The following is a 14,565-nucleotide window of genomic DNA, read 5'->3' as shown; positions in this document are numbered from 1 at the left end:
ACAAAGACGCTTAATAAATGCCGCTCGTTTGCTTAAATAGAGGTGGTATAGTTTGCTGAACTCTGGAGGCAGACAAGCTTAATTTTCGACTTACTAGCTATGCAGTGAAAATGATAAAAATTCCATATACTTCAGTTCCTTCATCTGCAAAATAGAGATTAAAACAATACCTTATAGGGTTGCCGGGAGTATTAAGAGGGTGCATATAAAGCACTTGTCATAGTTCCTAACACATAATATGCACTTAATAAATAGTAATTATTGATGTGATTACACAGCTGAATTTATTCAGTGTTTACTATGTGTTACATGCTGTACTAAATGCTTTGTATGCAAGTATCATTTAATTTTTACATAATATAAAAAGCAGATTTAGCTTCAAACACACCTTTCTTGTTACCCAAAAAGTTATTTAAGATTGTCAGATGCTCTCACTGTCTTCGGAGTTGTGTCATAGGATGGGAAGGCACAAATATGATATTGTATTACACTATTGGCACATCATGTAACTGTAAGACTTACCATAATAACTACTAACAACAACCAAAGCACTGGAGTTGACAAATGTTTTGCTCTTTCGTATACATTAATGTAGACTCAAAATAATTATGATGCCATCACTTCCTGTCCTTATACCCTTCATCACAAAAAAAAAAAAAAAAAAAAAAACGAAGGGAAGAAGTGGATTTGCCAATCAGAGCCACCCATATGGACACTTCATTAATATATGTTACTATAAAAAATAGGGTATGTGAGTCACTGTCCCAGGCACTATGTGTAGCATTAAATCTTGTAGGTCCTGAAAACACCTGTAAGGCAAACACAACAGAAGCTGTTTTATTCAATGTGATCTGCACCAGTGTTAACCATGAGTTACTCCGTGTACCAGTTTGTATGCTTTACAAAGAAATTAGAGCAGCTTGGGGTGAGAAAACCTCACCCTACAATATTTCGTTAAAAAAAAAAAAAATGGTACTAAATTATAAGCTAAGGGATTTCTGGCCATATTCTAGAAAGTATGCTTTATGCCTAAAAAAGGAATCCTGGCCAGCTAAACAAACATATATTAAACATTGTCTATATACCAGACTATGGGATGATTTGGGAAAAACCAAAATAATCCATTTGTGCATGTCCCCAGTGAGTAGGTCCTCGGTAAGAAAAATAAATGTATATCCTTAGTAAACTGAAGTCTAGGGAGGAAGATAAGCAAGAATACAAACTGTAAAAATTGTAATGAGTTAGATTAAGATATCTGCAGAAGATGTTGAGAGCACAACAGGAAGGGATGCACCTAATTCAACTTGGAAGGTGGAGGCAAAGAGAGCTTTCTAGAGGTGATGCCTGAGCAGAGCCTTGGAGGATAAGTAAGAGTTTCTTAAGCCCACAGGGGAGGTGGGGGTGAAGGTGGGGGACAGAACAATCAGAATTCTGTTGCTGATTGGCTGACTCTAAATATGTCAGTAATGTGCCTTTAAACTCAGTTTTAGTTTTCTGTGATGGATAATTCCTTTTTCCCTGAGTGTTATGAGGTTGGCTTAATTAATGTTTGTAAAGCTTTCAGTAATCTTCAGATAAAAGGTGAGGTAGAGGGGAAGTATATTACTTATTATCATAGCTTTACCAGCATCTGATCACATAAGGAAAATTCCCTGAAAGGTCATTTCTAAGAAGCAATATTATTAGTCTGGTGGTTCTTAAGCCTTATGTAACTTCCTGGAACAATGCAATAGCAAGGGAAAAGAAAATGACATCAACATGGAGATAATAATGAATTTAAATCATAAGCCTTATTTCCTTACTGCAGCTGCTGAGTATGAGACAAGCTTGAAGCTTCTAAACTTAACTCAGCCACTGCCTGGAAGCATCTAATTAAAAGTTTTCAAATAAAATAAATAAGTTTTTGTAGATAAAAGAGCAGATGGCTTAAGAAGAGAACTGAAAGACTGCATTAGGAAAGCATTAGGTTTTAATTCCATTTGGAAAAGAAAATTCCATGTAAGAGAGGGCAGGGATAGGAAGTAGAAAAACCTAGGGGTCTGTAGAGACAGGATTAAGGCCTGTGCTATCATAAATGTAGCTGTGAAATTTTAGTTTGTGGGATAACTAAATTCTTCTGTGGCTCAGGATTATTCCTATGACTTACAGAAGATATTCTCTGTCTTCTGCAAACCAGTGTCCCTCCATTCTCCCAGAGAGGTTTCTGTTCATTCTTCCTTTCTTTCGTTTGACACATAGGTATTAAGCTCCTACTAGGTACTGGTACTTCTTTAGATGCTAAGGATTCAGGATAAGGAAAATTCAGACAAAGTTTGCGGCCCCTCATGGAGCCAACTTAATGGGGAATTCATTCACTAGTGAACTGGCTATATTTCGTATTTCATATATTAGTGAATTGCTATATTTCTTAGCAATTCACTAATATAGCAAGTGAAAATATTTAAATATTTTTAAATGTCATGTAAACATTTGCTGTTATTTCATCATGATAGTGCCGTATTTGTATTTTATTAATTTGATAAAATACTTGGACAGATGTCATAATTAATCCTCAGAACAAGCCTTTGAGGTAAATGTTGGTAACTTTTAGCCAAGAGGAAATTGAAATTCAAAGAATGAGGGTTCTTGCCCCAAATCGCAAAGCTGTTTCATGGTAGAGCCGAAACTGAAACCTAGCTCCTCTGGTGCTAGTTCACCTGTTACTTTTGCTGCTACAGATTGAGCCTTTGGGCAGTCATTGAAATTTTGGTTATCTATCATTTGTAAATCTCTAAGCCAAGGAGAATGCTTGTATGAGTAACTCCAGAGAAAGCAGACATCACTGATGTTAATGTTGAGAGGAAAGGGTGGCCTGTCAGGAAGAATATTACATAAACAGAACCATGATGTGAGCAAAATCAGCTGAGGAATAGCATCTCAATGCCAAGCTCCATATCTGGACAGGTCTGAGTAGCTGAGAGGTTTTGTGTCCTTTCTCGGTTGTTTTCCTTTGTACATCTCCTTATGTCTACTCAGCTTCATTTCAGGCGACCAAGCCATCAAAGGGCATGGAAGAGTTCCGCTTGGCCTCAAAGCTTTGTGGAAAATGTAAGTTTAAACCCTGTAGGTTTTCTTGGCCTTCAAAAGCCAAGGTGATGTCAGGGCAAAGGGTTCCACTTGGGTGCAGATCAAGTCACTGGTTATTTCTGGAACTTTCTTGCAGTTGGGTTCCACAGGATAGTCTAAGTACCAGTGTGATTTGCAAAACAAGCCATATTCTTGTATTCCTTCCTTCCTCCATATCACACATATGTACAGATTTCAGAGATCCATACATAAAATTTGGGACACTCCAGTGAAGACCCCTATGTCCTCTGTGCAAGATACATAGCAATTAGTGAGGCCATCTATGTTTTCCAGACACCTCTGCATGTCCAAAACAATGTCCTCTTCAAAGTCACCTCAAATGGGGCTTCCATTTCTCGCCTTCCACTCATTTTCCTTTAAACTCCAAAGCAGTTGTAGTTCTCTGCTGGTATGTGTCTTTCTTCTATTTTTGTGTTCCTACTCTGGTCCCTCCATTCCACAATCCTCAACCTACACGGCAGCCGGTACTATCTTTAAATATGTGTATGCGATAGATATTTATATGTGATACAATTATATATATTAAGTTTGTACTAAATGTCATCAATTTATATAAAACCATGTTCCTCCTCTGCTTCTAAACCTTCTGTGGCTTCCCTTTGTACATGGCACAAAACTGTCATGCTCCACCATGGCCTGGGCAACCTGCCTACCTCCCTCCCTCTCCACTCAGCCTCCAATCCTCCAATTCCATTGCCTGTCAGTTCCTCACACTTGCCATGCTCTCTCCTCCTTCAGGCCCTCACTCCTGATCTTCCCCTGACTAGGACTGTTCTTCCCCACGTGTTTTGAAAGGCTGGCCTTTCACATCCTAAAAGAAAAGAAAACCCCATCTCACTCAGAGCTTCATTGTCTAGCTCCACTCTCTATTGTCTACCCTCCTTAATCTTGATTTTGTCTGCCTCCTCCACCAGCATGTAAGTATTGCAAGGAGAGGAACCACATTTGACATATCCTTGGAGCTTGAGCCTGCCTGGCAGAGAGCTGTGCAGTAATTGAATAAATGGTGGATGTGTCTTGTTACCCATCCAGCCTAAAATGCAGCTCACTGCACATACTAACAACAGTCACTGAACGTTGACTATGCATCAGGCATTCTTTTAAGTACACAACATGAATTCACTCACTTAATTCTCATGGAAACCATGTGATGCTGGTACTATTATTATCAACCCCATTTTTCAGATGAGAAAACTGACAAGTTAAATGCTTTTAAATATCTAACAGACAATTTGCTCAAGACTTTGCAGCTAGAAAATGACAGAGCTAGGATTCAAATCCAGGCATCCCAGAGGCTACCTTTTAACTTTCCTGTCTTCCTGCAGAGAAGATTCACATATACTTTTCAGTTAATTGAAAGAAAATTGGAATACACACTGCAGCATGGGGAAGATGATAAACCTCACATATGCTGTAGTGTATTCTTTCCCCGGCTGGTGAAGCTAGCATGTAGTATCATTATTTCTTTAGTATGTCCATATGAAAGGAAACCAGAGTAATCTCTGCAGATGCTGGGATTGAAAGAATCATTGTCCCCTCATCAGAAAGGATAATTAAGAGCCCCTCTGCCCATTAAATGAGGCAATGAATGGTAACCCACTTTGTAGGGTATAAAATGCCCTATAAATGTTAGTTATTCTCATTCCCGAGCTCTATGGAACAGCAGCTTATGTTACGAAACGACTGGTTCAGAATCTTTCACAAGTACTAAATCTACTCAGTAGTCAAGAGAAGGAAGTGCCTCTGGTTTGTTCCTTCCTATCACCCTGAAAAATAAACAGCAATCCATTCTTCTCCTGCGTTTCCAAAATCTAGGGTCAGATATGCAAATATAAGTATGCAGTCTGCTTTTAAATGATACATGAAAGGGATTTTTGAAATGAATGTGCTGTGACTGAATTTCTGGTCAGTCACCCAGAAGGCATTTTGCAGCTAAGCTCTGGACCCAATTCCACTGAAAATGCATAAGCTTTGGTGCCTGCAGCCAGTCTAGCCACAGACGAGGATCAGGGTCCTTGCCTCCGAACTGCTGTTAAATGATGCAGACCCCCAGGCTCGAAGTTGAAAAACAAATTAGCACAAGCCTAAAAGAAATCCAGTACAAAGTTACTTTTAAAATACCTTTTCCATAACCTTACCTGACAACAAAACCTCTTTGATTTTTAAACCATTTGATAAAACCACAGTGCATTAATATATAACTTGGCTTTTTCAGTAGAGCTTATCTTTGTCATTTTCAAAAGAATTTTGATGCTCTTTGGGAATACAAATATTGCCAATTGGTGTTGTCCAAAGAAAGGTCTCTTTGACCTGCTTTAATAATAGATAAGAAACATGAGTAAAAATGATCATTTATTATATATGACTTATGCTAAGGTGATTTTTAAGAGTTACTGACAGTTGGCTTTCTTAAGTAGGTTGGAGAGCTCCACCGATAACCTTGTTTATTATTAAATGAGTTTGCTAAGCAACCCTTTTACTTGGAGATGATCAAAGGTAAGCCTCAGCTTTATCTTACTTGCCATGAAATTCCAAAGTAGTGGAATTTTACATTTTATTTCTTCCTTTTTAGTACTTTTTAAAATTATGTCAGTCAGTTATGCATGTATGAATGCTTGTATAACAAAACTAGAGACAGAACAGGTGAAGCTAATCTTATCCCCACCCTCCATTGCTCTCCTCTCCACTTCTCAGAGGTAACCCCTTCATCACTAATGGCACATCTCCTGCTAGACCTTTCTCTAAACATTTGTCTCTGTGTGTGTATTGTTAACTTATTTAAAAATTTATGTTTATATAAACGATATGTTAGTTATCAATTGCTGCCACGAACAGTGTCTTGAAATAACAAATATTTACTATCTCTCACACTTTCTGAGAGTGAGCAATCCAAGGGCACTAAGCTCTGGGAGGTTCTAGTTCATGGTCTCTCATGAAGTTGTAGTCAGGGTCTAAGCCAGGACTACAGTCATTTGGAAGTTTGACTGGGACTGGAGGATGTGCTTCCATCATGGCTCACCAACACAGCTGTTGCTGGAGTCTTCTGTCCATCACTGGCTATCGACAGGAGGCTGCAACATGGGCTTCTCCACAGGGTTCCTGGAGTGTTCTTAAAACACAGTAGCTGGCATCCTCTAGAGTGAGTGATGGGAGAGTAAAAGAATGAAAGAGATCAAGAAGGAGGCCACAATATCTTTTTATTGCCTAGTCTTGGAAGTGGCACCTTGTCATTTATGCCATATTCTATCCACTAGAAATGAGTTACTAAGTCTGGCCCAGACTCAAGTGGAGGCGAATTAAGCTGCATCTCATAAGGGAAAGAGTATCAAAGAACTTCTGTATGTATTTTAAAACCACTACATATGGCATAGTGCACATATGCTTCTGCAAATTTGCTTTTTTCACTTAACAACCTTAGTTTTCCACGACAATACATGGGGGTCAACTTCATTCTCTTTAGTTGCTGCATACTATTCCACTACCTATTTAATCATTCTCTTCCCGATACGTACACCTTGAGATCACTCTCAGACTTTCACTTCTGCAGATGACACAACAGTGGGGGTACTTGCCTACTCCTCAGCACATGTGCCAGGATTTCTCTAGTAAAAATGCATTGATGCGGAATTGCTGAGTTGAAGGGTCTGCTTGTCATAACAATTATGGCTAAATTGCCCTCCAGAATGGCTGTTCTAATTTCCAATCATCCTTCACCTGACACCTGGGGGGGTTGTGGCAGAACTTTGGTGGGCAAAATATCTTGGGGACTTTCAGATTATTTTTGGCCCTTTTCAAGCCTAGGTTTCTGATGAGAAATTATCCTGTCTGACACCCACTTTGCTCATAATTGCAACCTCTTTCATACAATTCTGCTTGATTTAAGCAAAAATCCAGAAGCTCATCCCTCGGGAGACAGGGAAGCTTAACTGCTGTTTACCAAGGACTTGGAGGTTTTCAGGTACAAGGTGCCCCTGGAGATTCAGGTTGATTAGTGTTAATTCAAAACCACTTCCTCTATTATGGTAGCAGCTGAGAAGTCACATGCACAAATCAAGTATGTGGATTTCTATGCAAAGGAAAATGCCATTTCAGTAGCAGCTATTCCCAGACTCTGACTGAGCCTTCCTATGGCAAGTACTATTGATGCAGAAAATCATTGAATCCTCTGGGTCCTCCCACTTCTCACTTATTTTTAGTTTAAAACCGAGCATCAGACCGACTTCCTTACTTTCAAGCTGCCAAGTGTCCTTGGCTGGCAAGAATCTCCCTCCCTGTAATATCAATAATTAATGTCAGCTACCAATGCTGAGACAACTGAACCACACAAAAGGAACTGGCCTGGTTCATTTCTACTTATTTACTGTGTCCATCTTTGGTGAAAAGGTTTGGTCAGATTCAAAATGGTGTGTCATCAAGGCAACCAGCACTTATTTATTCAATACACACTTATTGAGGTCTTACTCTGTGTAAGGTTCTATGCTGTCTATTCTCTGTGTGGCAGAGTAGTCACATGATTATACACTCAAAAATTGGAAGTCTGATGGTAATTATTACCAGGTATTTTGCACTTCTTTTATACCAGACACCATGCTAAGCATTCATGAACAATAACTTTTCCTTCTCATAGCAGCCCTGTTAAGTAGGTAGCATTCTCTTTTTACCCACATGTGTTGTGATAAATGCAAAACCCTAGTTCTGTCATGGAGCAGCTGCTCGTCTTATCCAGGTTCTGAACCCAGCTGAGCACCAGTGCATGAGAAGACTGTGCTAGTTCTGCTTTTGCCAAAATGTGTTTCTTCCCACAAGAAACTCCATGAAAAATTTGAATTCATAGCCACAGCATCTACGATTCTCAGAGATCCCTGAGGCCCACAGTGGCTTCTCCTGTGGATCTCAGCTCAGAAAAGCTCCACCTGTGCTCCCCGAAGTGATTGGATCCCCAGATTACATACTTTCATACCTCCACGTATCTTTCCTTCAGAGTTATTAGCACAGTGAAAGTCTGTTTGTGAGATTATTTACTATGGCTCTGCCAGGCTGCTGGAAGCTCCATGAGGCTGCAGACGATGCTTTTCTCTGCTCACTTTTGTTTTCCCAGAGTCTGGCACAGTGCCTGCCACAGATAATCAATACTATTTAATCCATTAACTAATTGCTCTGAAAAGAACTACACACACACACACCCAAAAAAAACCTGGAGACTTATCTCACACATTGCAAACCTCATTCAATAAACTTTTATTGATCTTATTTCAAGATCCAGGCACTGAATTAGGTTCTAAAGATATTGCAATAAACTAAGCAGACATGGCCCTTGTTCTCTTAGGGTGTGCATTTCAGTAGGGAATCCAGATGATAAATGAGTCAAATAAAATGAATAAGATAATTTCAGATATGTGTTAAGTCCTGAGAAATAAAATTAAAATGAGCAGTGCTGATAGGATGAGGGGTGGTCAGGGAAGATGTCTCCAAAGAGAAGACATTGGATTGAGACCTGAATCATGATCAGGAGCCAACATTGTGATGTTACAGGCACTGATTTTTTTCATCTCAATAAATGTATCACTCACTCAGAGCAAAACTCCCAGAGTCATCCTTGACTCCTTCCTCTCATACTCCAAGGCAAGTACAAGGCAACCCTGCATCTCTACCTCGACAGTGTCTCAAGCTGATCAGCCGTTCCCCACCCTCACTGCTACCACACTAGTCCAAGTTGCTGCCATCTCTCACTTGGACTTTTCTAATAAACTTGTAACAGGTTTCTATCCACTGTCTTTTCTCTGTAAGTCAACTCGTGTCTCCATGGCTCCTCCCTACACTGAGGGTAAAAGCCACAGTGCTAACCAAGGCCTGCAGTTTCACATGATCTGGCCTCCTCTCTACCCCCATTTCCTGCCGCTCCTCTGCCCTACCACACTCCCCTTCTTGCTACCCACAAATAGGCCAAATGTGCTCCTGCATCAGCCTCTTTGCACTTGTCGTTTCCTCTTTCTGGAAAAGCCCATGTGCTTTTGTGTTGTGCTCCATACTTCATTCAAATTCTGCTTATATGTTCACCAGAAGACCTGCCCCCACCCTCTAGGGGCAATCACCATTATTCCCTATGACTTAACACTGTTTAATATTTCTTCATAGAACTCATCACACAAGGCAGGATATTATCTATGTGTGTCTTTCTCTCCTATTAGAATGTAAACCCCATGAGGGTAAGAACTGAGTCGACTTTGTTCACTGTTGTATTCCCAATACCTAGAATAGTTCTTGAATAAACAGAAGAATAAATGAAAGAATGACAAAACGCAAAGCCCTTGAGTCATGGTATGCTGGAAAGACAGAAAGAAGACAGGAATAGGGAGAGAAGAGGAGGCTAAAGATGCAGGCAGGGGCCAGACCACACAGGGCCTTGTGAGTGATTAGAAGGAGTTCTGATTTTCTTCCAAGAGCATCAGAAAACTGTTCACCTCTGGAAAGCTTTTGCTTTGTGATTCCCGACAGGTGACATAACACTTGGAGAAACACTGAACTTTAAGACCTCTTCCCCACTATGTTCTGTGATGCCCGGAAGTAAAGCTCTGCACTGTTCTTTAATCCTATCAATGTTTGCTCTGGAGGCAATGGATTAAATAGCACATGTTGAATAATCAACTGAATTAACCTTCCCAAGACTACTTCATGCCACGATTTGGATTCTCTGCAAAGTGTCTCTTACTCTTTCCTAATGTGCTTACACCTTGGTTCCAAATGTCTCTCCTTGGAGTTGCCGTGTAAATCCACTTCCTTGGGGAGCCATCCCTGACCTCCCAGGCAGAGTTCAGGATCCCCCTGCATGCTCTGCAGCTCCCACTGTTGAGAGCAGGCAGTGCTGCTTTGTGGTGTCTCTCTGCTGCTCCAGCTGGAGTGCATGTTCCCTGAGGGTGGGCCCCTTCTTTGTTGTCTCTAATTCTGAGACCACAGAGAGGCTGCTGGATCCAGCGTACCAACGTGTGTTTTTGAACTGTTTTATTTTATGTTAATTCAAACTAGGTGCCAACATTTTAGATTTTTTAAAAAATAGATTTTTGGCTTATGTTGAAAATATATAAGCCATAGCAATGCTGTGCCCATGTTCTTAACAATGAGAAGACTCGAGTAGCAACTGCTCCATTCATAGGGGACCTGGCTTTCCTCCAGCAAGCCACAATCCCCACCACTCCTTATTATGTTTCTGATGCTGAGGTCAAGGGTTCTTTGTCATTTAACATCTGACTGAGTTAATGTTTTCTTACAGTAGAAATATTCTGTATCCAATCTACTATCACAAGAAGGCTGCATGTTCTTAAACTTGGTACATGGGGCCTCTTTTGAGCAACTGAATTTGTGACCCTCGTTTCTCCTAAAATAAACAAGTGTTTATAAAGGCATAGGACTTGACTACCCAACGAGGCAAAGATGTTAATTCTTCCCGAATTGATATATAGGTTTAATGTGATCGCTATTAAAATCCCACCAAGATTTTTATAAATACAGATCTGATAACTCTAAAATGTGTATGGAAAGCCAAAGGAACCAAAATAGCTAAAAATCGTTTTTGAAAGAATAATAAAGTGGGAAGAATCAGTCTCTTTGATTTTAAGATTTATTATATGGCTATAGTATGAAAGACTGTAATACTAACAGAGAGATAGAGGCATAGATCAATGAACAGCATAAAAAATCCCAAAACAAACCAACACAAATATATTCAACTCAGTTTTTTGTTGTTGTTTGTTGTTTTTTTTTTGTTTTGTTTTGTTTTGTTTTTTTACAAACTTGCAAAAGCAATTCAATGGAGGAAAGATAGCCTTTCAGTAAATGGCACTGGTGTAATTTAACTCCCATAGGCACAAAATTAATCTCAACCTAATCTCAATGAACTCAAAATGGATCACAGACTTAGATGTAAAATGTGAAGCTTTGTTCTTAGGAAAAAAAAGGAAATTGGCCAGGTGCAGTGGCTCATGCCTGTAATCCCAGCACTTTGGGAGGCCGAGGTGGGCAGATAACGAGGTCAGGAGATGGAGACCATCCTGGCTAACACAGTGAAATCCCATCCCTACTAAAAATACAAAAAGTTAGCTGGGCTTGGTGGCAGGCTCCTGTAGTCCCAGCTACTCGGGAGGTTGAGGCAGGAGAATGGCGTGAACCCAGGAGGCAGAGCTTGCAGTGAACCAAGATTGTGCCACTGCACTCCACCTGGGTGACAGAGCGAGACTCCATCTCAAAAAAAAAAAAAAAGAAAAAAGAAATCTTCAGGATCTAGGCTGGCAAAGAGTTCTTACGCTAAATGCACTGTCCATAAATTGAATCTCATCACAGTTAAACCATTTGCTCAGCAAAAGGTTCTGTTAAGAGAATTAAATGACAAGCTACAGGTTGGGAGAAAATACTTGAAAACCACATGTCAGACAAAGACTAGTTCCCAAAATATATAAAGAACTCTCAAAACAGCATTAAAAGAAATAATGCAATTAGAAAATGGGCAAAAGAAATGAGACATTTCATCAAAGATGATAGATGACCAATAAGCACAGCAAATGATGTTTAACACTATCAGTCATTAAGGAAATGCAAATTAAAGCACAATGAGATATCACTATATATCTATCACAGTGGCTAAAAATGAAATGGTAACAGTACAAGTGCTGGAATGCAGAGAAAGTCCATCATTCGTATATTTTTGGTAGGAATGTAAAAGGTACCTTCTGAATATTCTGGGGAAAAATTTCTGGAAAACAACTTGGCAATTTCTTAAAAACCTAAACATGAAACTATAATACCATATGACCCAAGAATTGCACCTCTGGGTATTTGTCTTGAAAAAATAAAAAAATGTATGTGTACACAAAAACCTGTATACAAACCTGTACACAATGTTTATAGCAGCATTATTCATAATTACCAAAAAAAACTGGAAACAACCCAGATGTCCTTAGATGTGTGAATAGCACATGAAACTGTGGCATGTCCATACCATGGAATACTATTCAGCAATTGGAATGAACTATTGATACAATCCACAATCTGAATGAATCTCTAGAAAATACTGAGTGGAAAAAAAGCCAATTCCAAAAGCTTATGTACTATTGGGTGTACCTCTTCTTAACCCCAGGTAACCACTAATCTGTTCTCCGTTTTTATGATTTCATCATTTCAAGAATGTTGTAGAAATGGAGAACAGATTAACGGTTGCCAGGGTTGAGGGAAAGGGTGGGGACTAGAGGGAAATTGGTGTGGCTATGAAAGGGCAACAGGAGAGATTTTTATAGTGATGGAAATTGTCTGTATCTCTGCTGTATCGATGTCAGATCCTGGCTGTGATATAGTCCTATAGTTTTGCAAAATGTTACCATTGTGGTGGGGGGGGGGCAACTGGGTGAATGTTACATAGTAACTCTCTATTATTTCTTACAATTGCATGTGCATCTCAAAATTAAAAGCTTAATTTTTCTTTAAAAAAAAATGTACAAGCCTTGGAAATCAACCAGCCTTGGTTTTAAATTCCTGCTGTGCCACTTACTAGCTAAATGACCCTGGGCAGCCTCTCGGGGCCTCAGTTTCCTCATCTGTTAAATGGGGATCATAAAAGACCCATGCTCACAGTGCTCTGGAGATTAAGTGAGGTCGTGCAGTTATAATGCTTAAGAGCTCACCTGTGTTTGGCGGAAGCTCAGTAGATGGGAGCTGCTTTTGTTGCTGTCACTGTATCACGCAGAGAATCCAGAGGCAGGTTCAGCCCTGGAACATCTCAGGTTAAACCATGCTTTGTGTAGGGCAGAGATTCCCCAAGTACCTCAGTTCATATCACTCTTAGTATCATCCTAATTTTTTTCATGTTGTTCTTGGGCCAAAAAAAAATTCACAACAGTTCACAACAGTTCTGTTGTAGTTAGGTTCAAAGTAGTTAGGTTCAAAATACTTAATAAGTATGTTTGCACTAACAATTTAGTAACTGTTTGAAAACATAGTAACATAAATTGAAGAAATAATTTTATTTCATTCTTAACTACAATTGCTTACAATGAATTATGTGTCCCTGTCTGTACCGCTTCCCAAACCTTGGAATCAGATTGAATACTGTCACCTTCATTATCTCCTCCACATTGATTTTGATGCAGTGCTTGTTTTTAATTGTATTAACTACCAAAAATCCAGTTTTGCAAAAATACTTTGTAATTAAGGGGAATATACATGCACTAATGTTGAAGTGGTAAGTTCCCTCGTGTTACCCATTCTCACACTATCTGACAGATGTTTAATATCACTATTGTTCACTCAAAATTTAAAATATCCTGCAGCATCCCTGTGAGTCTGTCATGATACCCTGGAGTGCTTTGGTGCATAAATTGGGAATTACAGGTTGAACAGTTCATTTTGGCCTCTTCCAGAGGACAGCAAAGTAGACTCAGGCCCAAAGCTGGTCTACTGGGACCTTTCCAGTTGGAATGATCCATCTGCTGCTATCTACACTTATGTGTCTAGGATGGTCTCACAGCTAAACTGTCTACCATTGGGAGACACGAGCCATTTCTTCTGACTCAGTGATGGCAGAGGAGATGGTTAGGAATGGGACACCTTTTTTTTTTCCCTGGTATTCTAAAGATATTAAGCAATTTGGGAAGCTCCCCTTAAAATTGAATTCCACATTAAGCACCTAGAAGGTGACAAGCACTGTTGTAGGTACTGGAGGCACAGAAATAAATTGAGCCTAGTCCCTAGCCCTTGAATAATTCTTCCTCCACAGATGATATGCAGCATGATGTTATAGAAAAGCCTTGGAGCCAAGAGACCCGAATAAAAATTTGGACTCGCCATATGAACTTGTTAGGTTGGCCTTCCTGAGCCTCAGTTTGGGTATCTGCACAATGGGAGTTTAAGTATCTCTACAGCACCTTTATCTCACAGCATTTAATGAGATAAATGCATGTAAACTCAGAATGTTATGATTAGCAAATAGCTACCATTTAGATGTGCTGCTTTTTAAAATCACTGATTATCAGTTCAAGCTGCTTTGCCCAAGAGTGAAAAAAATCCAAACAACAAAATATATTTCTCATGCTTCTTAGAAGAATTTCAGATAGCAGGGGTAGGGCAAGGAAGAAAATTCCAAAAGATTTTATAATTTGCAGTGAGAAATGGAGGAGCAGAGTTGTCCTAGAAGCCCTGTTCTCCTTTTGCAGGCTAGAGAATAAATACTTTGAGAGCTAAATTGATCTGCTCATCCTCCTGTTCCTTTCTCCTCTGGAATATGTCAGTTGAAAGAGAACAACTTTCTGGCCTCTGATTCTGGCTGTCACCCAGTGGCTGCTTTGTCTAATGATTGCTACATATGACTTTTTTTTTTTAAACTCCCAGTCCAAAACCTGTTTCAAAGTCAAAGTTAATACAGATGTTGTGTCATCCCAGGCATCAGTGATAGGTGTT

At 39.6% G+C, this 14,565-nt stretch overlaps 1 protein-coding gene across 15 annotated transcripts in view; it reads left to right on the top strand.

Annotated features, from left to right (window-relative positions):
- The window catches only part of PPP2R2B (protein phosphatase 2 regulatory subunit Bbeta), a 493,312-nt gene that overhangs the window by 324,893 nt on the left and 153,854 nt on the right, over window positions 1-14,565 (top strand). The window contains exon 1 of one of the 15 annotated variants that reach the window (XM_017872353.1): window positions 5,598-5,622. The exons of the other annotated variants lie outside the window; for them this stretch is intronic. Coding sequence (XP_017727842.1) covers window positions 5,613-5,622 — 10 coding nt within the window. The 5' untranslated portion in view covers window positions 5,598-5,612. Of the gene's footprint in view, window positions 1-5,597; window positions 5,623-14,565 lie in introns of those variants that run through there. 15 annotated transcript variants of the gene reach the window in all.

This window comes from Rhinopithecus bieti, unplaced genomic scaffold (assembly GCF_001698545.2).
Source record: "Rhinopithecus bieti isolate Rb0 unplaced genomic scaffold, ASM169854v2 scaffold_757, whole genome shotgun sequence".
NCBI classification, from domain to species: Eukaryota; Metazoa; Chordata; class Mammalia; order Primates; family Cercopithecidae; genus Rhinopithecus; species Rhinopithecus bieti.
The sequence above is the reverse complement of the archived record's forward strand: the minus strand, read 5'-3'. Positions and strand labels throughout refer to the sequence as shown.